The 24,752-nt window shown below is 41.8% G+C and overlaps 1 protein-coding gene across 2 annotated transcripts; it reads left to right on the forward strand.

Moving 5' to 3' along the window:
* Positions 1 to 664: 664 nt before the first annotated feature.
* On the forward strand, positions 665 to 24,204 carry BTK (Bruton tyrosine kinase). 2 transcript variants are annotated; one of them, XM_087972131.1, is made up of 19 exons: positions 665 to 890; positions 4,677 to 4,896; positions 5,692 to 5,790; positions 6,216 to 6,281; positions 8,737 to 8,818; positions 9,478 to 9,606; positions 10,511 to 10,578; positions 11,059 to 11,240; positions 11,947 to 12,009; positions 12,759 to 12,813; positions 13,448 to 13,530; positions 14,753 to 14,880; positions 16,283 to 16,357; positions 17,435 to 17,606; positions 18,729 to 18,945; positions 20,119 to 20,183; positions 20,331 to 20,449; positions 22,249 to 22,406; positions 22,725 to 24,204. In XM_087972131.1, the coding sequence occupies exons 2-19, from the start codon at positions 4,756 to 4,758 to the stop codon at positions 22,794 to 22,796; spliced, it is 1,974 nt and encodes a 657-aa protein (XP_087828257.1). In that variant the 5' UTR covers positions 665 to 890; positions 4,677 to 4,755; the 3' UTR covers positions 22,797 to 24,204. The 2 variants fall into 2 exon arrangements, with proteins under 2 accessions (XP_087828257.1, XP_087828258.1); XM_087972132.1 differs by lacking the exon at positions 665 to 890 and having other exon boundaries at positions 4,743 to 4,896; positions 5,697 to 5,790.
* The last annotated feature ends 548 nt before the right edge of the window (positions 24,205 to 24,752 follow it).

Here is a 24,752-nt window from a genome sequence, read left to right on the forward strand (position 1 = left end):
AGGAATGGAGTGAGGTCTACAGTACTTTAAGGTTAAAGTTTTGGGGGTTTGAAGATACAACAACAGAGTCAGGTAGTGAGTTCCAGGCGTTGGCCACTCTGTTGCCGAAGTCGTATTTTCTGCAATCGAGTTTGGAGCGGTTTTACTTTGAGTTTGTATCTATGGTTTGCCTGTGTGTTATTGTGGTTGAAGCTGAAGTAGTCATTGACAGGACGTTGTAGCAGACAATTTTGTGTACTAAGCTTAGGTCACACCACAGGCAGTATAGTTCTAAGTTGTCTAGGTCCAAAATTTCAAGTCTAGTGGCATAAGGTATTCTACTGCAAGCGGAGGAGTGGAGTGCTCTTCGTCAAAAGCAAGCTTTTGGATTCCACAGGACATTTCCAATTCAACGGTTGGAAGAAGAATACTGTGTAAAGCCCTTAGTTGGAAAGCTTTTGTGGGTCCCTTTTGGTCTCCATGGTTGGCTTCTACACCAACCAGTTTGTCCAGCTGCCTTTTCTAGTCTTTTCGCACCTGGAGATGATTTCATTGCCTTTGGAGGGGGGGGGGGACTGACAAGAAACTAGAGATCCCTCCCTCCTCCAAAAACTAACAAAAAATAAATCTTGTCTTGCACCCATGTGGCCTCTCGGTGAGAGGAAACAGAGACAGCTTGGTCAGAAACTAAGAAAAGGGGAACTGAAAGGGTGGGGTTAGTTCAGATGAGAGTTGGACTGCATGTTGTTCAATGTGGCTCTTCAAACCCATCTCCTCCGGCAACTGCCATTGCTCCGACCCTCTGCTCAAATATCAGAAAGGCAGTGGGGGTCACATCTCCCAGAATCTGGGGGCCTCTCGCTGAAAGGAAAGCCTGTAATCTACGGAAGAAAAGAAAGAGGAAATAGCCAGTAAGTGACTTCGTTTCTCTATCTCTATTTTTACTTCTACCTCTTCCTCTATCATCTCTATCCTCTCTCTCTCTCTCTCTCTCTCTTCCTCCCTCCCTCCCTCCCTTCTTTTCCCCATCTTCCCTTCCTTTTCTCTCTCCTTTCTCCTTTCTTTCCTTCTTTCTCTTTCCTTTATTTCTTTCTTTCCTTCCTTCCTTCTTTCTTTCCTTCCTTCCTTCTTTCCTTCCTCCCTCCCTCCCTCCCTCCCTCCCTTCTTTTATTCTAGCAAGGAAAGAACTTTGAAGCAATTACAATTGCTCATCTCTATATCTCTATATTCTACCACTATCTCTATTTCTACTTCTACCTCTTCCTCTATCATCTCTATCATCTCTCTCCCTTCCTTCCTTCCTTCCTTCCTTCCTTCCTTCCTTCCTTCCTCCCTCCCTCCCTTTTTTTATTCTAGCAAGGAAAGAACTTTGAAGCAATTACAATTGCTCATCTCTATATCTCTATATTCTGCCACTATCTCTATTTCTACTTCTACCTCTTCCTCTATCATCTCTATCATCTCTCTCCCTTCCTTCCTTTCCTCCGTTCCTTCCTTTTCTCCCTTCCTTCCTCCCTCTCTCCCTTTTCTCCCTTTCTTCTTTCTTTTCTCCCTTCCTTTCCTTCCTTCCTTCCTTCCTTCCTTCCTTCCTTCCTTCCTTCCTTCCTTCCTTCCTTCCTTCCTTCCTTCCTTCCTTCCTTCCTTCCTTCCTTTATTCTAACAAAGCAAGAACTTTTAAGAAATTACAACAATTGCTCTATATCAGCATTTGGTTAATTCCTGGGGAAGAAATAAATTCAGTGCCAATATTTTACATAATATTTACATCTGTCTGTTTTATGCTCCTTTAACGTGGCACTTTTCTGGGAACCTAGCCCTGCGAATCTCTGAGAATGCAGCTGTCCACTATAGGCAGACTGAAAGCTTACAGTTCATGCATTACAAGGTGATTCTTGATTTTTTTAAAAATGTACACAGAAGAGGCAGCTGTGCTATCTAACAGGTGTGTGCATTAGCTCTCTTTCTTCCTACTTTGTGTGGGCATTTTGTAGAGGCCTAGATTTACTCAGAAGCAAGTTCTGTCTAGTTGACTTTTGTAGAATTTCAGCCTTCTACAGAGATGCTCTGGCTGGGTTGACACATGCCACTCATCTGTGTAATTTGTGGTTTGCAAAGCACAATGGCCAAATTCACATGATCTGTGGAGTTAAAGCCCAACACAAATAGATGCAAAGAAGGGCAAACACAATGTCAGTACTGGATATAGTTAGCTTGAAGGAAAGACAGGCAGGGCAAGGATTAGTGGACAATTGGGCCTTTCTAGAACCTAAAGACATCTTGCGTGGACTTTTTCTTAAAAATCCCAGAAGCCAGATTCCAGTGATTATGGAAATCATCCTGTCAGGAGCAGCATTTTGACAATGGGGACAGTTATCAGGGGAGAATGTAAGGTTGGCTCAGTTGACCATCTTCAAGCAGAAGGTGGATAAGGACTATAGGCTTCCTTTCTTGATATTAGGGGTGCACAGCTTTGAATTTTTCATAAAGCACATTGGTGCACAGTAGATGCTGAATCAATGCAAAAAAAAAAAGAGGGGGAGTTGTACAGTACATCAAAAATGGCAACCATTTCCCTGACTAGAGGAAAACGTGGTTCAAGGAAATAGCACTTCCTTTTTCCCCCTTTTTAATTCAAACTGTCTTCCCAGGATATTAGAGCCTAATATTTAATGATAGTCTAACTCAACGGTCTTCAAACTTGGCAAGTTTAAGACTTGTGGACTTCAACTCCCAGAATTCCTCAGCTAACATGACTGGAGGAGGAATTCTGGGAGTTGAAGTCCACAAATCTTAAAGCTGTCAAGTTTGAAGACCCCTGGTCTAACTAAATGCCAAAATAACTAGATACAAAGGCTGTTTTGCCATCACTCGCTGAAGACCTCATTCCCACAGCACCACCTTAGGCTTAAAGATATTTAGCCATGTAGTAGGGCTGTATTGGTATTATCCTTCTCATCTTCTCATTTCTCATCCTTTCTTAACTCCTCATCTTCCTTACTACCTTCTGTTAGTAACATGACTGATCAGTAGTTGTTTCTATCTGATGATTAATGATAGTAACTATGATTTATGATTTATCACCTTGTTGTTTGCATGTACACTGAGAGCTTATGCACCGGAAACTAATTCCTTGTGTGTCCTATCACACTTAATCAATAAAGAATTCTATTCCATATGTACTACTGCCTTCCATCTATATCTGTGTGGCAGAAATGAAAAATAGATTAGCTTTCAAGAGCACTGCTTTTTTCTGGCTATCTGACCATTACTACTGAAGTAAGGTAATTAAAAGTATAGTAGTAAAATGGGCCATGAAGAATATGAATATCATATGTTTGCCCCTTCAAAATAATGTTGTTGAAACATACCCTTTTTTTTGCTGGTTGCATAAATAATGTTGTTTAAAGTTAATACAACAGGAGTGAGCCTGTATTACACAACATCACATATGCAAAGAGTAGATAATGTACATAACAATAACAATACATTATTATTACATTTTTATGCCACCTGACCTGTCAGCAATTCTACAGAATTTAATATTCCTGGCTACATACATTGTTTGTGCAACCAGCTACAATATATTATTATTATTATTATTATTAAAGCATCAGGCTAGAAAGTGGAAGACCATGAGCTCTAGTCCTGCCTTAGCTGGATGACTTTGGGACAATCACCAGGAGACAGTGAGTTCTAGTCCCACCTTAGGCATGAAAGCCAGCTGCATGACTTTGGGCCAGTCACTCTCTCTCAGCCCAACCCACCCCCCATGGTGGTTGTTCTGGGGAAAATAGGAGGAGGAAGGTATGAATGTGTTCACTAAGTTAAACATATGGTGAATAAAGACAGGGTACAAATAAATACATAAAAATGATTAAATCTACATGCCACCCAAATGCCAGCAAATCTATCTATCTATCCATCCATCCATCCATCCATCCATCTATCCATCCATATCTTTATCTATCTACCTACCTACCTACCTATCTGAGTATCTATCCATCCATCTATCCATCCATCTGTATCCACCCATCATCTATCCATCCATCCATCATCTATCTGTTTATCTATCTGTTTATCTATCCATCCATCCATCCATCCATCCATCCATCCATCCACCCACCCACCCACCCACCCACCCACCCACCCATCCATCCATCCATCCATCCATCCATCCATCCATCCATCCATCCATCTATCTATCTATCTATCTATCTATCTATCTATCTATCTATCTATCTATCTATCTATCTATCTATCTATCAATTTGTGTATCCATCCATCTATCTATATATATATATCCATCATCTATCTATGATCTATCTATCTGTCTGTCTATCTGTCTGTTGGTCTATCTATCTATTTATGAATCTGTGTATCCATCCATCTATCTATATCTATCTGTTTATATATCTGTCATCTATCTATCATCTATCTATCCATGCACACACACACATACACACACACATACACATATCTATCTATCTATCTATCTATCTATCTATCTATCTATCTATCTATCTATCTATCATCTATCTGTCTGTCTGTCTGTCTGTCTGTCTGTATGTATGTATCTATGTATCCATCCATCTATATATCTATCTATGATTGGATAGAAATAAATACCATTGTTTAAGAATTTGGTATGTATGTATGTATGTGGATAGAAATAAATGCCACTGTTCAATTTTGCTTAGCGATTTCACGGTTGTTGGCAGCGGCAGTCCAGCAAATTGATCACGGAGGAGGAAGAGGGAGAGGAAGAGGAGAGGAGCCATGTCCAATGTCATCCTAGAGAGCATCTTTCTGAAACGTTCCCAGCAGAAGAAAAAGACTTCTCCGCTGAATTTCAAGAAGCGCCTCTTTATGCTGACAGAGACCAAGCTCTCTTACTATGAGTACGACTTCGAACGTGGGGTGAGTCCTCGGAGACCCTTGAACGACAGAAAACAAGATTTGCAGAAAGTCTTCTTTAACCAGATTTATCGAAAGGGGAAAAGGGATTAGCTCTCAGACACATCAACAACCGGATACTCCCACTTTATCACCCGTTTCATCCCTAAATTTGATAGTACAGGTAGTCCTCAACTTACGACCACAATTGAGCTCCAACATTTCTAAGTGAGACATTTGTCAAGTGATGTTGTGGTTCACCGGAAGCCTCTGCAGATGGCAGCGGAATCGGACAGTGGGGAAGAACGGGGACCAGTCTGGGAGTCTGGAGAGGACTCAGACGAGGGTCCTGCGTCCGATGCAGAGATGGGGCCAGGACCATCTGGGAGGGGGTGCTGCCTCCAAAGCCTGGCAGCAGCGAGGCAGAGGAAGAAGGGGAGCCTGTTCCCAGTGTGTGTATGTGCAGAACTGCTAGAAGGCAAGAGTAGCTGAGACAAAAGGGGTCACTCAGGAGTAAGGCTGGTAGGTGATAGCCCCTCCCATAAGGGATAAAAGTCAGGCCTAAATGATGAAACCTTTGCAGGAAGCCAAGTAGTTCGATCGGTTCCGAGTCCTCCTTGAAGCTCTGTGTACTCTGGTTGGTTTTTCCTTGTACTTCGGTTGGTTTCTTTTATAGTTAATTGGATACTTCTGTTTTTGGCAGCATTCCACAGCACTGAAAGGTGTGTGCTTATCTTGGGGGACTGGTTAAGATTAGTCCTGGCTGGGAATGTTTTGTTTTTTTTAAACCCTCCAAATATTTTCACTGTCTTCCTGCAGCGCAGAGGAAGTAAGAAGGGCTCGGTGGACATTGATAAAATCACCTGTGTCGAGATTGTGGTTCCAGAAAACAACCCTCCTCCGGAACGACGGATATCAGTAAGGAGACATTTCTGCCTCTTCTAAGAATGCTGGTTTAGTCCCAGATACTGTGGCATGTTGGTGGGCCATTCTCACTGCAACTCCTCCTGCTATAGGGAGCTGTCAGTCAAGTGATGAAAAAAGCATTGTTTGCTTTTTGTTTTTTGTTTTTTACTTGCATACCCAAACTAGGATCCTTGGCTAGGAATGAAAGGCCAACCACAAAGAATGATGTCTAGTTGGCTCGGCAACAGGGAAATTTCACAGTTAGATTATGAAAATTTTGCCTATGGGAGCCAGGTGGAACGTTCCCAGCTTTTCAAATTCCCCCGAAGTGTGATGCACAAGCATAGAATTTGCTTTGGTGTACTCATTATATGCACATGTGTATGTTGTGCATGCATGCATGCATGTATCATTTATTTCAACTGTTTTGCATGCAGCGAAAAGAAGATGCAAATGAACACGAGCAGATTTCCATTATAGAAAGGTTTCCTTATCCTTTCCAAGTAAGTTTATTATTTTTTTCCCATCATCTTTTCAATCCTCACTGATGAAACAAACATTAGCCAAGAAGTTTGGGTTTCTATGTCAGGCTGGGCCAACACCCAAAGTAGCTAAGTTTAGGAGGCTGGGAAAATATAATGCCAAGCTCTTCAAATGGCCTGCTGTACATATTGTATGAGTGAAGTTAGAAAAACGTATAACCAAAGGCCTCATGATTGGAGGTGCTTTTGATATTCTGAAGATCAATCAACTTATCCTTTTAATGCAGTGTTCCTCAATATTGGCAACTTGAATGAATGAATGGATGGATGAATGAATGAATGAATGAATTCTTTATTGGCCAAGTATGATTAGATACACAAGGAATTTGTCTTGGTGCATGTGCTGTCAGGGTACATAAAAAGAAAAGATACATTCGTCAAGAATCATAAAGGACAACATAGGATACAAATCATACTAGGAAACAGTCAATATAGACAATAAAGTTACAAGCAACAAAGTTACAGTCATACAGTCAGAAATGGGAGGGGATGGGTGATAAGGAGTGATGAGAAGATTAATAGTAATGCAGACTTTGTAAATAATTGGACAGTGTTGAGGGAATTATTTGTTTAGAAGAGTGATGGCATTTGGGAAAAAACTGTCCTTGTGTCTAGTTGTTCTGGTGTGCAGTGCTCTATAGCAGGGGTCTCCAACGTTGGCAACTTTAAGACTTGTGGACTTCAACGCCCAGAGGTCCTCAGCAATGCTGAGGACCTCTGGGCGTTGAAGTCCACAAGTCTTAAAGTTGCCAACGTTGGAGACCCCTGCTCTATAGCGTGGTTTTGAGAGCAGGAGTTGAAACAGTTTAAGAAGCAGGAGCTTCGATACCCAGGATTTCCCAGCTAGGATAGCAATAGCACTTAGACTTACATATACCGCTTTGCAGTGCTTTACAGCCCACTCTAAGCGGTTTACAGAGTCAGCCTCTTGCCCCCAACAATCTGGGTCCTCATTTTACCCATCTCGAAGGATGAAAAGCTGAGTCAACCTTGAGCCTGGTGGGATTTGAACTGCCAAATTGTAGGCAGCTGGCTGCAGAAGTAGCTTGCAGTACTGCACTCTAACCACTGCGCCATAGAGGATGTTGAAGTCCAGGCATGTTAAAGTTGCCAAAATTGACAAATACTATTCTAAGCAGATAATTTCTTGTAAGACTCCTTCATCCAGATAGATGGTTGAAGTCTCCAACACCTGCTCCCTAAAACAGTCATAAAATATATCCTTCTCTTAAGAAGGTTCAGACCAACTAAACTTAGACATCTCCTGACTATTATGTAATAGTGTATAATTTCTTTCCAAAATTCTTTGTATATGACTATGGTTTGTATATAAAGTTAGAATAAGAGCAAGGCTTATCAAACATGGGGATTCACTTAAGGGAGCCAAGATACATATACATATAAAGATGTATGTATTAGGTTTGTACTAGATATATTAGGTTTGAAAAGTCAGGTTTAAGAGCTGGATTGACCACAATAATTCATTGGATGAGTTAAGACAGTCACTTTCTTCATCCTAACCTGGGTAGCACATTCCTTGGTAACAATTTTCTTGAGAAAAGTGTATAAAGAATACATTTTTAATACCCCATCTTTTCTCAAGAAAATTTACCTAGGAGCGTGCTCCAATATCACCCAGGTAAGGCTGAAGAAAGCAACTGTTTTAAATCATCCAATGAATTCTGCGGTCAATCCAGCTCGTAAACCTGACCTCCCCCCCCCCGCCCCCAGTACAAACCTAATACATCTAGTCCTTTATTTATGATCAGAATCGGAGCCAGAATTTGCTGTTGCTAAGCAAAGCAATTGTTAAGTGAGCCATGCCCAATTTATGATCTTTTTTGGCCTTGTTGTTAAATAATTTACTGCAATTGTTAATAGCAATAGCATTTAGACTTATATACCACTTAGCAGGGCTTTTACAGCCCTCTCTAAGCAGTTTACAGAATCAGCCTATTGCCCCCAACAATCTGGGTCCTCATTTTGCTGATCTCAGAAAGGATGGAAGGCTGAGTCAACCTTGAGCCGGTCAGGATTGAACTCCTGACAGTAGGCAGAATTAGCCTGCAATACTGCCTTCTAACCACTGTGCCACCTTGGCTCTCTTAAACGAATCACATGGTGATTAAGGGAATCTGGCTTCTCCCATTAACTTCACTTGCCAGAAGGTTGCAAATGGCGACCCCATAACACCGCGTTGCCGCAACCGCTATAATCTCATGCCAGTTGCCAAGCAGCCGAATTTTTGATCACGTCACCCATGGGGATGTTGCGACCGTCGGAAGTATGAGGAGCAATCATGACTCACTTTTTTTCAGGGCCACTGTAGCTTTGTACACTCACTAAACCGATGCTTGTAGGTGGAGGGCTATCTATCTTTTAACCACTGTTTATGTCTGCTTTATGTGTCCCCAAGATTGTATATGACGAAGGACCTCTCTATGTCTTCTCTCCCATGGAGGAATTACGGATCCGCTGGATTCATCAACTGAAAAGCAGTCAGTATCCATGTGTTTGAAACCAGGGGTGGAATCCCACCGGTGTAACAACCGGGTCGGTGATGGCACACTTCACACGAGCATGCATGCTTTACGTCTGTGCTGTGCATTTAAGAAAGCTCTAATGCTTACCCTCTACAGCAGTCCCTGTGAATAAAACATCTGAGGCACGGCAAAACGCACTTCTCGTCCAAGAAGCTTCTTCAGCTCTGATAATGAACTCTTGGATGAGAAGCAAAACATCTTCAAAAAACAAAACAACAACCCAGAAAGTCCAGTTGCCTCTTGAAAAAGGTTTATTATGAGATTGATGGTTGCAACCAAGCAAGGGGCCTAGGGATAAGACCAGTATAATGGCTGGGTTTGTACAAGATTTAATTAAAAAGACAATTGTAGGTCATAGACCTTTTCCAAATAGATTATTAGGCCATCAGATTAAGCTGTAATAATATGATAGATTGATTGGTTTGGGCATTGCATGATCAGCAAACATAGTCCTTGTGTTTTGTTGAGCCAGGGTTAAAATGAAGGGAGTGAATGTAGATATAATGTTGAATTGCTAAGTGAATGTTTTAACAAATAAATCATACTGCTACGGTCCGAGTTACTGCTTGGCATTCTCTTCAGAAATCTCCTCTCTTATTCCATATTTGCTGCAGTGACCTATTATAACAGCAACTTGGTGCAGAAGTATCATCCTTGTTTCTGGACAGATGGACAATATCTTTGTTGCCTCCAGACCGCCAAAATGGCCATGGGATGCAAAGTTTTGGCCGGCAGGAGTCAAAGTAAGAAACCACCTCGCCTTCTACTTGTGTCTTCACTCTCATCTCAGCTTCTTCCTTTATTTATGCAGGTAGTCCTCAACTTACAATTGTTCATTTAGTGGTTGTTCAGAGTTAGAACAGCACCGAAAAAAAGTGACTTACAACTGGTCCTTGCACTTAAGACACAGCCACATGATCAAAAATTAGGTGCTTGGTAGCTGGTGTCAGCTTTCCTCCACTCCAAACAATAACTCCGAGACAAGCATCTTCTGAAAAATTCTGTTTTATTTGGATAGTAAACTGGCACATCTGGGAAATCCCGAATCTGAAAGTTCTGGACTTCCTTGCAATAAGCAAAAAATTACAAATCCATCCCCTGCACCCATCATCACATCACATGCCCCAATCACCATCCATCCCAACTTGAGACTTTACCTCACTTATGGGCAGAATAACATGACCTTGACTTAGAGAAAGAATGTTACTGTGTCTAACCACATACACTCCAAGAAATTCCCCCCTCCCATTTTCCCAGGCTCGAGAACGTGGCAGTGTGGAAGCATCTGGTGCTAATATGGCTTCCAAAGCATCGATTTATAATGGTCGTAGCGCCCTGGAGTCATGTGATTTGCAACCTTCCCAATCAAGCAAAGTCAAGGAGGGAAGCTGAATGCACTTAATGCCCAATGATTCCTTTAATGACAAAAACGGTTGTAACGTTGGGCGGGACTCACTGAACAAGCATCTTGATTAGCAGTGGAAATTCTGATTCCAATTTGTGATCCTAAGCCAAGGACTACTGTACCTGTCATGGTTAACCACCTATACACAGAAAGGCAGGATATCAGCTCTATCAATCCATATCATATCAATCAATCAAAAAATAATAATCAATCAATTAATCACACTTGTCCTCTCCTTGAAGGTTTCAAAAGTGGCCGTTTGTTCCAGAAGCCTGAAAAGCCATTGCCTCCAACGCCAGAGGAGAATCAGGTAATTTTATGGGCTGGTGTGGCTACTATGTCTACTACAATCCTAACCCCCTATGGCTACTACATTCATGTCGGAAGCAACTTCTAAGGGGCTTCTGGGTTGAAAGGATTAGCCGGTGGCATCACAGTTGCCCAGGGGACGCCCGAGGGGGCCCTTTTCACACCCCAGTTATTTTTCCAACAAAGTAGTACCTATTTATCTACTTGCATTTGCATGCTTTCGAACTGCTAGGTGGGCGGGAGCTGGGTCAAATTGATGGGAGCTCATTCCATCTTGTGGCTCACTCTTGGGTATCGAACTGCCGAGCTGTTGACCTCTTAATCGACTTTTGACTCAGTGTCCTAACCACGTGAGCCACCAGGCCCCCCCCCTGGTGTGGGTAGATTCGACACCCCTAATGCCTGGGCAGGGTCTGAGTCTTGTGATCAGATCCCTGGAAGGCCTTATATTTTCCACCTTGCTTTCCCAATGCTTCCAAAGTTCATGAAGAAGCCTCTGCCGCCCAAGCCGACACCCAGCATTCCTTCCAAGACGAGGAAGGTGATCGCTCTCTACGATTACACCCCCATGAATGACCAGGATTTGCAGCTGCAGAAAGGGGAAGAATATCTCGTCCTGGAGGAGAGTAGTGAATCCTGGTGGAGAGCCCAAGACCAGAATGGGTATGAGATGGGAGAAAGAAGGGCAATGGCAACGGTCACATTGTCTTGGGGTAGATATCATTGTGGTTTGGCTTATGATCTAGATCAGTGTTTCTCAACTTGGCTGGAATAGAGTAGAGTAGAGTAGAGTAGAGTAGAGTAGAGTAGAGTAGAATAGAATAGAATAGAATAGAATAGAATAGAATAGAATAGAATAGAATAGAATAGAATAGCTGGAAGGGATCTTGGAGGTCTTCTAATCCAACCCCCTGCCTAGGCAGGAAACTCAATACCAATTCAGGCAAAGATCCATGGACGTCAACTCCCAGAATTCCCCAGCCAGCCATACTGGTTCAGATTGATGTTGGTTTAGCATTTCAGGAGTTAGAGTTCCCAAATGTTTATTTTGAAGGGTGTGTGGGTGTGCAAATGTCTTTGTTTACCTGCACGGCGAAAATATCTGACCCATCCCTTCTGACTTTGAGTGCTTTAATCATGGGAAATTCCCACTGGACAGGCAAACAAGGTCAGTTTTGAACAATTGTTTGTGATGTTCAGTAAGGCAATAATGCCTACATTTAACTCAGCTATGTAAGCATCAAGACTCTATAGTTTTAGATTTGCCATTCTCTTAGACTTATTAAAGGAAGCCTGAGACGTTCTGCATGAGAACTCTAGTGGTCTTATCATCCTTCTTCTTCTTCCCCTTCTGCTTCCTTCCACCCAGGAAACAAGGTTACATCCCCTCCAATTACATCACCGAAACAAGAGATTCTCTGGAGATATTTGAGTGAGTGTCCTCTGATTGGCTGGATCCTTTCATGGAGATGACAGATATACTCCAACACATCTAATGGACTCCAGATGGCAGAGGACTGATGGACTGAATTATTCAGTTCAAGTCCGGGCTCTTCTGCCTCATTGTCAGTCGGATTTCTTTCTCCAGATGTTTCATTCCTCCTCCACCATTTGAGATGATAGCTTGTCCATCTGGACTCCAGACGTAGAAGGTCAGCTAGTAATAAGATGGGTGGGACCAGATCAGTGGTGGGATACAAATTCTTTTACGACCGGTTCTGTGGGTGTGGCTTGGTGGGCATGGCAGGGGAAGGATACTGCAAAATCCCCATTCCTTCTCCACCCCACTAACCTGCTTTCCAGCTCCATTCTCCTGTGTGGGGCAACCAAAGAAGACCCAGCCAATCAACTAGGACTCAATGGGAGGCCGAGAATATATGGGGGCGGGGCCAGTCAAAGGTGGGATTTGCCGGTTCTCTGAACTACTCAAAATTTCCACTATTGGTTCTCCAGAACTGGTCAGAACCTGCTGAATACCACCTCTGGACCAGATGCTCAACATTGCTTTGTCCCATATTGGCATCAAACAGGAAGGCAGGTTTGGGAATGAACCCCTAAATCAATTCTTCTGGAGAATTTCATTTTCATTCTTTACTCCAAATAAATTCCTCCCACAAGGCTCTCTATGCTTGACTTTCATCCTAGGTGTTCTTTCTTGACAATTATCTTGTCGTGTTTTAGGTGGTATTTGAAAAACATAACCCGAAGGCAAGCGGAAGAATTGCTGAAGAAAGAGGTATTGTTTTGTGTCTGTCTCGCCCGTCCTTCCTCCTCTTCCTTTCATTGCAAGGAATTTGTGTTTTCTCAACTCTTGCAAATTAAAGTTGTGTGGACTTCAACTCCCAGAATTCCCCAGCCAGCACATGGGAGGGGGGAATTTGTTGGCTTGGGAATTCTGGGAGTTGAAGTCCACACAACTTGCCAAGTTTGAGAAAAACTGCAAGGAATTCTAAATAAAGATTTGGGGGAAATCATCTATGATTGTGAATACACTGTGTCTGTTCTGTGGGACCCCTTTTATTTCTGCTTAGTTTCTGGATCCAATCAGGAGTAGCTAATGACCAGGAACCAGTTTGTATAGCATATCATTTCATTCTAAGATCCTAAATTGTATGCCAAGAATTTGTCTTTGCTTATAATCCTTGTGAAGGATGCAATAGATGTAGACGTAGAGTTTTACTACTACTAACTACTACTTGCTACTAGGGCTAGTAAGCCAGCATTCTAGATCAGTGTACCATTATCAAAGGGTTTAGAAGCAACCTCCCAAGAGGGGCTTCCATCAAGAGATCTAGGTCTTGTCTTACACTGAAAAATTAATCATTCCTCAATCCTCACAACTGAAACATTTAGGCATTTCTATATTTCAGAGCAAAGATGGCGGTTTCATTGTTCGAGATTCTATCAGCAAGACAGGCAAATACACTGTCTCTGTGTTTGCTAAGTCCTCTGGGTGAGTTTGACCTGCTGATAAAAAAATAAATGTGAATTCCACACCAGGTTAGTCCTCAAGAAGGGCTCCACGATCTGTAGATTTTAGCAACGTATTAGGAGAAACGTCCTTATGGTTGACAATGGAAGCTTTAAAGAAGAGACTGGACTGCCATCTGTCAGAAATGGTGTAGGGTCTCCTGCTTGGGCAGGGGGTTGGACTAGATGACCTACAAGGTCCCTTCCAACTCTGTATAAACTGTAATGGGATAGGGTGCTTGAAGGTCCATAGTTTTTATATGGAAAAGTTGACCAAATAATAATAATAAAAAAATTCAACAATATCATAATCACCCGGAAGATGGCCTTTAGTTTACTTGGCTGAAGTTTATTAATTATGCAGGACAAAGGCATAATAATTTATTCTTAATCAGTTTTGGGTTCCTAGATAATGTAATTATAAAAAGTTGTGTGTGTGTGTGTGTGTGTGTGTGTGTTTTCTTAAGTTTTCACGGGTACTTACATGTAATACATATATATATTTGTTTTCTGAGGTTTATATATATATTGTTTCTTATAGATCCTAGTGTTATTAATTGTTAAAAAGTTTTAAATAAAGAGGAGTGGAGATATCCCTGCACTGAACAATGGATTAGATTAGATCAGGGGTCCCCAACCACTGGTCCGCGGACCGGGACCGGTCCATGGAACAAGTCATACTGGGCCGCTGGCTTGCTAGGCGCCGCCATCTTGTTTTGATGAAAAAGTGCTTCCGGTGAGCTTTTCCGGGTGAAAGCTCACCGGAAGCACTTTTTCATCAAAACAAGATGGCGGGCATGCCATGCTCGGTGAGCTTTTCCAGGTAGAAAGCCATTTCTACCCGGAAAAGCTCACCGAGGCATGGCGCCGCCATCTTGTTTTGATGAAAAAGTGCTTCCGCTGAGCTCACCGGAAGCACTTTTTCATCAAAACAAGATGGCGGCGCCCAGCTGATGTCGGTACCGGGCCGCGCCATATAAAAGGTTGGGGATACCGGGCCGTGGTGTAAAAAAGGTTGGGGATCACTGGATTAGATGACCTCAACATCCCATACCAACTTTCTAGCTCTTTCTTTCTAAACGGGGTGGACTTTCTCTCTCTTTTCCTACAGCAGTGGCTCCTTCTTTCTGGAGATCCAATTTCTCAGGTCACCCGTCTTTGTTTCTCTCAGAGTCCCCTTTTTAAACACCTGATTGCTTCCTTAGGGATCCTCAGGGCACCATCCGCCATTATGTGGTGTGCTCAACGCCCCAGAACAAATATTTCCTGGCCGAGAAGCACCACTTCGACACTATCCCAGAGCTCATCAACTATCACCAACACAACTCTGCAGGTGAGGACGAGCAGCTGTGTCAGGATTCCGGCAATTACCCCCATTTAAATCATGAGTCTCGAGCCAAACTTCCAAAACTTAAAAAGGATTTATTGGGAGTTAAACTGTCCGGCACTGCCTGGGTGTAGCCAACTCTAAGACACTTCGTTCATTGTCACCCTTGACCCTGGTTTTCCCTCCAGCTCCTGGGTGTATCGTAATTCATATTCTCCAATGGGACACATCCATAGCCAAGAGTCATCAATCATGCTCTCCAGTTAGAATTTTGCGTGGCTGACCCGAGACCTTAGCAGTAGCCCAGAAGTACCAAACGGTTATGCTAATATGTGCCATGTCTTCTCAGCACCCTTAAATGTTTTTTTTTTAATTTAAAAATACTTAAATGTACTTAAACGGGTGTTCAGCATCTCACCTATCTCTCGCAGGCAGCTCAGTCCTTCTCAGTTAAAGAAAAGCTGGTGTTATTTAATCCCTTATTGCAGAACGTGTTTGTGGTTGATATCTGTGTGCTTAGCAAAAAGGCAAAAGATTATTCTGAAGATAAAAAGCATACTTCGCTGCTTTTGGCATCTGTGCTACTTTTTCATGATGGGTTTGGAGCACAGAAAGGTGCCTTTGGATTGGCCTGGACTCCTGGCAATTATCTGGACAAGTCCCTGCATTCTGTTCCGTTGTAGTCTACTATTTTATTTCATTTCATTTCATTTCAATTTATTATTTATTTAGGGAATTTATATTGCTGCCTATGTGCACATGGCAACTTTTATTTTACTGTATTATTTTATTGTGTTATTGTATTATTTCATATTTTATTTTATTTTACTTTTTTAATTATTTTATTTTACTTTATTTTGTTTTTGTTTTATTTTATTTTTGATATTTTATATTGATATTTTATATTGTTTTTATTTTATTATTGTTATTGTACCTTTATTGCATTATTTATTTTATTTTATTTTTTATATTTTATTTTATTTTACTTTATTTTATTTTACTTTATTTTATTTTACTTTATTTTATTTTATTTTATTTTACTTTATTTTATTTTACTTTATTTTATTGTTTTGTTTTGTTTTATTTTTTATATTTTATTTTATTTTTATTTTATTATTTTTATTGTATTTTATTGCATTATTATTTATTTTATTTTATAAATAATATTTTATTTTATTATTATTTGGCAGCACTTTCAGAAGTCGTTTCCTCTTGCCTCCTTCCTCCTAGGACTGAGAGAGAGGGGGGGAGGGATTGGTCCCAAGGTCACCCAGTTGACTCTATGCCCAAGGCAGAACTAGAACTACCAGTCTCTGGTTTTTAGCCCAGCGCCTTCAGTTACTACACCAAATGGGCTCTTCTTAATGTTGAGTAATCTTCTAATAACATCGTTATTTTTATCCACCAGGACTTATCTCCCGATTGAAGTATCCTGTGTCAACACAACAGAAATCTGCTCCTTCCACTGCAGGGCTTGGATATGGTAATACCTAGATGTCCTTAATTGTGTGGTGCTTTTGGTTGGGTTCACCCACTAGATCCATAAACAACTTAGAAGCTTTCCTTTCTTTCTTTCTTTGGCGTTTCGTGGGCTGCGCTCTCTCAGCAGTTCATGTGGGGAAGATTGTGCAAACCCAGTTAACTCATCTTCTGTCAGATCCATTTTATTAGAGATCATTATTATTATTGGCACATCTGAAGAAAACCTGAATCTGAGATTTCTGAGTTTTCCTTAGCCCAAAGGGAATCCAAAAATCCAACCCTTGCACCCAATAGTTCATTAATCATTACTTTGTTCCAACCGGAGACTATGCCCAGTCACTCCCCTCCAGGTGCAGAGTAACATGTCCTTGACTCTCTGAGAAAGGAATGTTGTTGTGGCTAATTTTCCATCGCTCCTTCAAGTCCTCCTCCCATATTCCCAGGCACTGAATGTGGCACTGTGGTGGGATTCAACAAAATGTATTGCTGGTTCTGTGGGCATGGCTTAGTAGGTGTGCATGGCTTGGTGGGCGTGGCTTGGTGTGGCAGGGGAAGGATACTGTAAAATACCCATTCCCTCCCTCCTCCTGGGAGAAGGTTATTGCAAAATCCCATTCCCTCCTCACCCCACTAACCTGATTTCCAGCTCCATTCTCCTATGCAGGGCAACAAAAGAAGACCTAGCCAATCAGCTGGGACTTGGGAGGCAGAGAATAGATGGGGGTGGGGCCAGTCAGAGGTGGTATTTGCCGGTTCTCCGAACTACTCAAAATTTCTGCTACTGGTTCTCCAGAACTGGTCAGAACCTGCTGAATACCACTTCTGATGTGGCAGCCCAGAAGCCTCAAAGAAAAATGGCTTCCAAGCTGACAATTAAACTAGTTAATTCAATAGCACCTTCAATGAACACAGCCTGTATATTATATTTGATGTGTGGTTGTGACTCAAAGGCCATCCATTTACTTCCTACAGGACCTTCAGTGATGTTATATCAGATGCTTTGCGGGAAATTGTCCGTGGTGGTCTTCTACTCATCCAACTGGATTTTCATCCACCCCTTGCTTTGTGTCCTCCTTAGGGGCCTGGGAGATTGACCTGAAAGAACTGACATTTCTGAAAGAGCTGGGGACAGGCCAGTTTGGAGTGGTGAAGCATGGCAAGTGGCGAGGTCAATACAACGTGGCCATCAAGATGATCAAAGAAGGCTGCATGTCAGAAGATGCCTTTATTGATGAAGCCAAAGTCATGATGTGAGCCAACATCTCCTTTTCTTCTCTTCTCTATCAAGACTTTCCTTTAGATCAGGGTGAGGAACTTGTAACCTTCCAGATGTTGTTCAACTTCTACTCCCAACATCCTTCCCCTCTTGCTATGCTTGGTGGGTATCCATCCCAATTCTGAAAGCATCTCTGGACTTTCAGATTGCCCAGTGTGGTCCACCACAAATGTTGCAGGCTCAGATTTATTTCAGCTCAGTTCCTGTCATTAAAGGAAGTATATTTGGGTAGATGCTTCTCAGGTGTTCACTTGAAGACAACGTTCTTTTTTTTGTAAAAGTTTTTTTATTTTTTAAAGATAGACGCTAACAAACACAAACATAAAACATGAACATAAAACCATCTTCCAAAATACAGCATGTCGGTTGGTACATTTCTTTCGTGCGATGTCATAATATCAACAATCTTCCCCTTCCAAACATATTCACATTACATAAGTCAACTACACATATTATATTATATTACATTGTATTATTATTATATCATTATTAGACTCAACTATAAATTCACATAGTTCTTATCGAGCAAATCTGAGTTTTAACAAATCTGAGAATTCATTGCATTATGTTCAATTATATAATATCATTACATCATATTATCTTGCATATTATACTGTTCCTTTTTATAACATAATTTACTTCTCTATTTTCTTATCTAACCATTGATAAAATAAATCCCAAATTTTATAATATTCTTTATCTTCTTGCTCTCTAATTGCTAGTGTGAAGACAATTTTCTTCTGTCTGTAGTTGTAAGTAAGACCTTTCTTTGCAATAGATTTGAATGTTACTCTTGGACATTTTTCCTTCCTGCCACTTACATAAAAAGCCAGTTTGGAGTGAAGGTCTGGGTTTGCACATCACGCCAACTAAGGTTGGTTTAATCAGGATTTATTCCTTAAATAAGCCACAGTTGGTGATTAACAGAACATAATGGTTGTCTGAATGACCACAGCTGAGTTCCTGAAACATGCTAAGTCCAAGCTGAACAATTTATATGATGGCTTTGATCTGCTCCTTATTTTTGCCATTTGATGGGAAAAAACAGTGATGAAGGTCAAAGGTAAACCAATGAGGTTCTTGCTTTCCTTTTCAGGAATCTTTCTCATGCCAACCTGGTGCAACTGTTTGGGGTTTGCACGAAGGAAAGACCAATCTTGATTATCACCGAGTACTTGTCCAAAGGTTGCCTCTTGACCTACTTGCGGGATACTCGGCGGTCCTTCCAGGCCACCGAGCTTTTAGATATGTGCAAGGATGTCTGTGAAGCCATGGAGTATCTGGAATTCAAACAGTTTCTACACAGAGACCTGGTAAGTGACACACTGCTTAAAGGGAGAAAACTGAAGTCAATGCCTTTGGGTTGTGCTACCACTGGTGACCTTGTCATGGATGAGGCTTGGATGACTTGTGGCCTTCCAGATGTTGGTGAAGGACACATCTCTGTGACCTTAGCCAACATATCTACTGGTACAGGATTCTAGAGGTGTCTGAAAATACTGGAAGACCACAGCTTGCTCCTCCAACAAGGATGAAAATGCTACCAGGAACCCTCAATCTAATGATGGAGATATTGGAACTGGGGTGAAAGTGCTATCAGGTCCTCAAACTGGGAAAACAATGGAGGTTGGAGGTTTTAGAACAGAGGTGAAAGTACCATTGGGAATTGCTCAAACTGGTGTCATGATGGTGATTCTAGAATGGGGGTGAAAGTGCCATCAGGATTGGTCAAACTGGGATAATGATGGAGGTTCTAGAACAGGGGTGAAAGTGCCATCAGGATTGGTCAAACTGGGATAATGATGGAGGTTCTAGAATGGGGGTGAAAGTGCCATCAGGATTGGTCAAACTGGGATAATGATGGAAGTTCTAGAACAGAGGTGAAAGTACCATTGGGAATTGCTCAAACTGGTGTCATGATGGTGATTCTAGAATGGGGGTGAAAGTGCCATCAGGATTGGTCAAACTGGGATAATGATGGAGGTTCTAGAACAGGGGTGAAAGTGCCATCAGGATTGGTCAAACTGGGATAATGATGGAGGTTCTAGAATGGGGGTGAAAGTGCCATCAGGATTGGTCAAACTGGGATAATGATGGAGGTTCTAGAATGGGGGTGAAAGTGCCATCAGGATTGGTCAAACTGGGATAATGATGGAGGTTCTAGAATGGAGGTTGAAAGTGCTATCAGAGCCCCTAAATTCACACCATGCAGGGACAGCATAGTTGATGGTTTCAGGGAGTTTATATCTCTTCCCGGCACTGTATGAACATCTTCCTTCTGGCCAAAGGCAATTTCTTTCTTTAAAGTATTTACAGTCAATGCTCTATCCAGAGAATCTTGAAACAAGCTTTGGGCATCCTGACTCTCAGAAGATGGTTACTTTTAAGTTAATGCTGGTTCATAACTGTAACAAACATTGACATGCTTTATTTCGGTATCACACTTATTTATATTGAAGCTTCCTCTCTTGATCTGTCTACCACAGGCTGCTCGCAACTGCTTGGTCAATGAACAAGGGGTGGTCAAAGTGTCTGATTTCGGCCTTTCCAGGTGAGTTTTGGTGCCAATGGGTCTGCAGGTTGGGAAAGTTGCCCAGGCTGAGAAATCTTCTGTTTTCCTCAATGGACTGGGAGCCACTTGAGTTATTGGCTTGAGGATTACAGCGTCAAGTTGCCCAACCCAACCTTCTCCTTGTAGGTATGTCTTGGATGATGACTACATCAGCTCTGTGGGAACCAAATTTCCTGTCCGGTGGTCTCCTCCAGAAGTTCTTCTCTATAGCAAGTTCAGCAGTAAATCGGACGTCTGGGCTTTTGGTGAGCATAATATATGAATCAGAACAGAGCTGGAAGGGATCTTGGAGGTCTTCTAGTCCAGCCCCCTGCTCAAGCAGGAGATCTTATAGCATTTCAGACAAGTGACCATTCAGTCTCTTCTTTAAAACCTCCAGTGATGAAGCACCTACAACTTCCGGTGGCAAGCTGTTCCACTGATCACTTGTCCTCACTGTTAGGCAGTTTCTTCTTAATTCCAGGTTGCTTCTCTCCTTGATTAGTTTCCACCCATTGTTTCTTGTTCTTCCTTTAGGGGCTTCGGAGAATGACTTGACTTCCTCTTCTTTGTGGTAGCCCCTCAAATACTGATCATGTCACCCCAGTCCTTCTTTTCTTTAGACTAGCCATACCCAGTTTCTACAACTGTTCTTCATATGGTTTTATCTCAAGGCCTTTAATCTTCTCAGTTGATCTTCTTTGCACTTTTTCCAAAGTCTCAACGTCTTTTTTGTAACATTGTGTGACCAAAACTGGATGCAGTATTCCAGGTGTGGTCTTACCAAGGCTTTATAAAGTACTGCTTTATAAACTATGGGCACAGAAGATGATGTGTCAGAGCAGGAAACCATCACGGCTGATGAATGAAATGACAACATATTCTTGGCCACAGAGTGTGCCATTGACAAGGATCCCAGATCCCATAAGGCAGAGGTGTTCCAATGCAATTGTTTGGCACCCACTTCTAAGTGGATGGGAGATTAGAATCCAGGAACTTTGTCCATCCAGTTGTAGCTACATGAGAATAACATCTCTCAATCTCAAGTGAATGTACATAACAGCACTTAGCAGTAGCACTTAGACTTATATACTGCTTCACAGTGATTTACAGCCCACTCTAAGTGGTTTACAGAGTCGGCCTCTTGCCCCCCAACAATCTGGCTCCTCATTTTACCGACCTCGGAAGGATGGAAGGCTGAGTCAACCTTGAGCTGGTCAGGATCAAACTGCTGGCAATGGGCAGAATTATCTGCAATGCTGCATTCTAACCACTGGGAGAGAAGGAAGGGAGGGAGGGAGGGAGGTATAACACTTAAGACTTATATACCGCTTCACAGCCCTCTCTAAGCGGTTTACAGAGTCAGCCTATTGCCCCCAACAATCTGGGTCCTTATATTACTGACCTCAGAAGGACGGAAGGCTGAGTCAACCTTCAGCCTGGTGAGATTTGATCTGCCAAATTGCAAGCAGCCGGCAGTCAGCAGAAGTAGCCTGCAGTACTGCTTTCTAACCACTGCTGCCACCACCAGGCTGGACTTAACAACCACAACTGAGCCCAAAAGTCCCCCCGCTAAGAAAAAGTCAGTTGTTAAGTGAGATTTTTGCCCCATTTTACAACATTCCTCGCCACCGTTGCTTAGTCAATCACTGCAGTTGCTAAGTACGTAACATTAAGTAAATCCAGCTTCCCCGTTGACTTTGCTTGTCAGAAAATTGCAAAAGGGAATCACGTGACCCTGGCACACTGCAACCATCATAAATATGAATCAGTCGCCGAGTGTCTGAATTTTGATCAGGTGACCATGGGGATGTGGCCACGGTTGTAAATGTGAAAAATTGTCATTTTTTTCCAGTGCCGCTCTAACTTTGAAGGGACACTAAATGGGTGGTCGTAAGTTGAGTAATACCTGTATGGTTTTTGTCCCATTCACACAAGCGCCTTGTGCAGAAGGGACCCAAGACCTTGTGGTGCAGAGGCCAGGAATTGAGTGGCATTTCAGAAGAGGTTAAAATTAGCAGTGTTGCCCTGACCCCACGTTCTGTGATGTTTTCGCCATGGACAGGTGTCCTGATGTGGGAAGTCCACACTTTGGGGAAGATGCCCTACGAGAGGTTCACCAACAGTGAGACCACCGACCATGTCCTCAAAGGGCTGCGTCTCTACCGACCCCAGCTGGCCTCTGACAGGGTCTACGCCATCATGTACAGTTGTTGGCATGAGGTAAGCTTCCGTCTCGTTCATCCCAGGGATGAGGAGGAAGTGTGACTAAATATCTCTTTCCTGAAGGGGCGAAGAAGCGTTTTTCAAAGGCTCCAATGTTGGAAATGAATGATCTCTGGATGCTTCAAAAGAAATTGGTGTCAGATGTCACTTTAGGTGTGCTGTTATGTAGTGACAAACCTTTCCAAGGTCTCTTTTTTTTTTAGGCATTCCACGGAGAGGGGCCTTATCTTTTAAGCGCTTAAAAAGAAGATCCCTTGTCCATCTCTTTTAGAAACTGTTTTATATAAGCTATTTCCTCTCTCTTTTTTCTTCCAGAAAGCAGAAGAACGTCCAAGTTTCCAAGTCCTCCTTGGGCAAATTATGGATTTAGCGAATGAAGATGTTTGATCCCCATCGGTCACCCAATGTTCATTTTCCCCTGTGAATTGTTGCCACGTTCTTCAGTTTGCTGAGGAATTGCTGAATGGACACGGTGAAAAACAGAATCAGCAAGAAGGCAATCACAGCCAAAATAGTTCGATCGATTGAGAACTGTCTCCAAAACTGCCTTTTACTCACCTTTGTGTTTGTCTTCGAAGCCAGCCAAAACTAACAAGACTAGCAAGTGCTGTTTAGGTGTTTTCCTATCCAGCAAGATAAGGTGCAGTTTGATCATCCCATTTCCAAGTCAGCCGAAAAGAAAACCAGCATGAAATTGTTTGTCTTCATTTCTGATCTCTGACTCACCTCAGTCTCTGCCTTCCCATCACGATCATGCGTGCCAAACCCTCACAGATTTTGCCCACCTGGAGATTAACCTTGGATTACAAGAAAAATCCTGCTTAGTGTTCAATAGGATGAAAACCCCTGTTGGAATGGAACAGGAAAAAAAAACTATGATTACAGGCAAATGGCAGAGGCTTTTGGTAAAAGAATACCTAGGTCTTCCAAAATCACTTGAAACAAGATAATGGGATTTAATAAACGACGGAGAACACAGCTGTTTCAAAATGTCTTGTGCAGTGATGGATAAAAATGCAAAGAAGCGATAGGAAAAATGAATTGCATTTCATAAAGAGAAAATAAACTCCTTTGCTTCATCACCTTCCTGGATTCTTGTTGACTTGTTCACTGGTGCTTCGTTCAACGTGAAGGTCTCTTTTTAATTTTTGTTTACTGTAAAAGTCATCTGACTAATCTTATCATCCCAAATATTCTCTTCCCCAATAAATCACATTCAACATGCTGAAAAACGGGTAAAAATTGATACAATACAGAACGGATAGAGCAGTGCAATGCGCGAGACTTCACATCAAACTAGTGATACCTGAAGTCTGTTTCGCTCTGAAGCAGTGAGAAAATAGAACAGGGAAGTAGTAACAGGAAGAATTCGCCACAGGATGTGTTGTAGAGCAAACTGCTTTTTTTTTTTTTTTTGCAAGAGATACTAAGCAGATTTTGAAAACAAGCTCACAAAATTTAGACTTCCAGTTATTATTGGTACTTATAAGTTTTTTCCAACTCTCTCATCTATCAATTTGCTCTCTCTCTCACTTGCATGGAAATCCTGCTCATTTAGAGCTGGCCGGTGAGCTATAAAACCAAACGATACAGAGGCATCGTAGGCGTAGAGAATATGTATACAACATGCAAAGTCAAGGCTGCGTTCTTAAAATAGCTTTTGAAAAAATAGCTTTTTTAAAATGCATTTTGTTTGGTTCTGATTTAATACAGGAAATCTTTGTATTCCGGAACACAATGCTTTAGATGTGATGAAGCAAATTTGATTTGATATTAAAATGTCGTTATTATTATTTATTTGCTTGGCTTTGAAAAGAAAAGTATAAAAACAAAGCATTAAAAAAAATCGGTAGGAACCTCTTTTAGATGGGCTCCCTTTATCGGGTTTGTTCTTTTTATATATAGTGTCAAACCAATGTAATTACAGTGGCTCTACTATATTGTAATTTTATATATGTGTGTGTGTGTGTGTGTGTGTGTGTGCTGGGACTATATATGTGTGTGTGTGTGTGTAGTTTACTTCATTGTCATTGCACCTCGTACAGTGAAATTAAATACCACCTTGTTTACATTATAACTATAAAAATAAAACAAAAAATTCTATACAATTGAACTGAAAACCCCTGATATTGCATTAATATTGCACTGTACAATAGAATTCATATTCTACTGTTTAGAGATACATAGATATAGATATAAATATATAGATATATATGATACACACACAGAATACAATAGGGCCACTGTAATTACATTGGGTTGGCCCTCGTCGAGCGAGTACCGCTCCATCCCTAGAGAGGGCACCCCAACGCCTAATTTCCTCTTCCCTCTCCTACACCCCCC

This window comes from Notechis scutatus, chromosome 10 (genome assembly GCF_049901735.1).
Source record: "Notechis scutatus isolate UNSWTSFEM ecotype Mainland chromosome 10, rNotScu1.2, whole genome shotgun sequence".
Lineage (NCBI taxonomy): Eukaryota > Metazoa > Chordata > Lepidosauria > Squamata > Elapidae > Notechis > Notechis scutatus.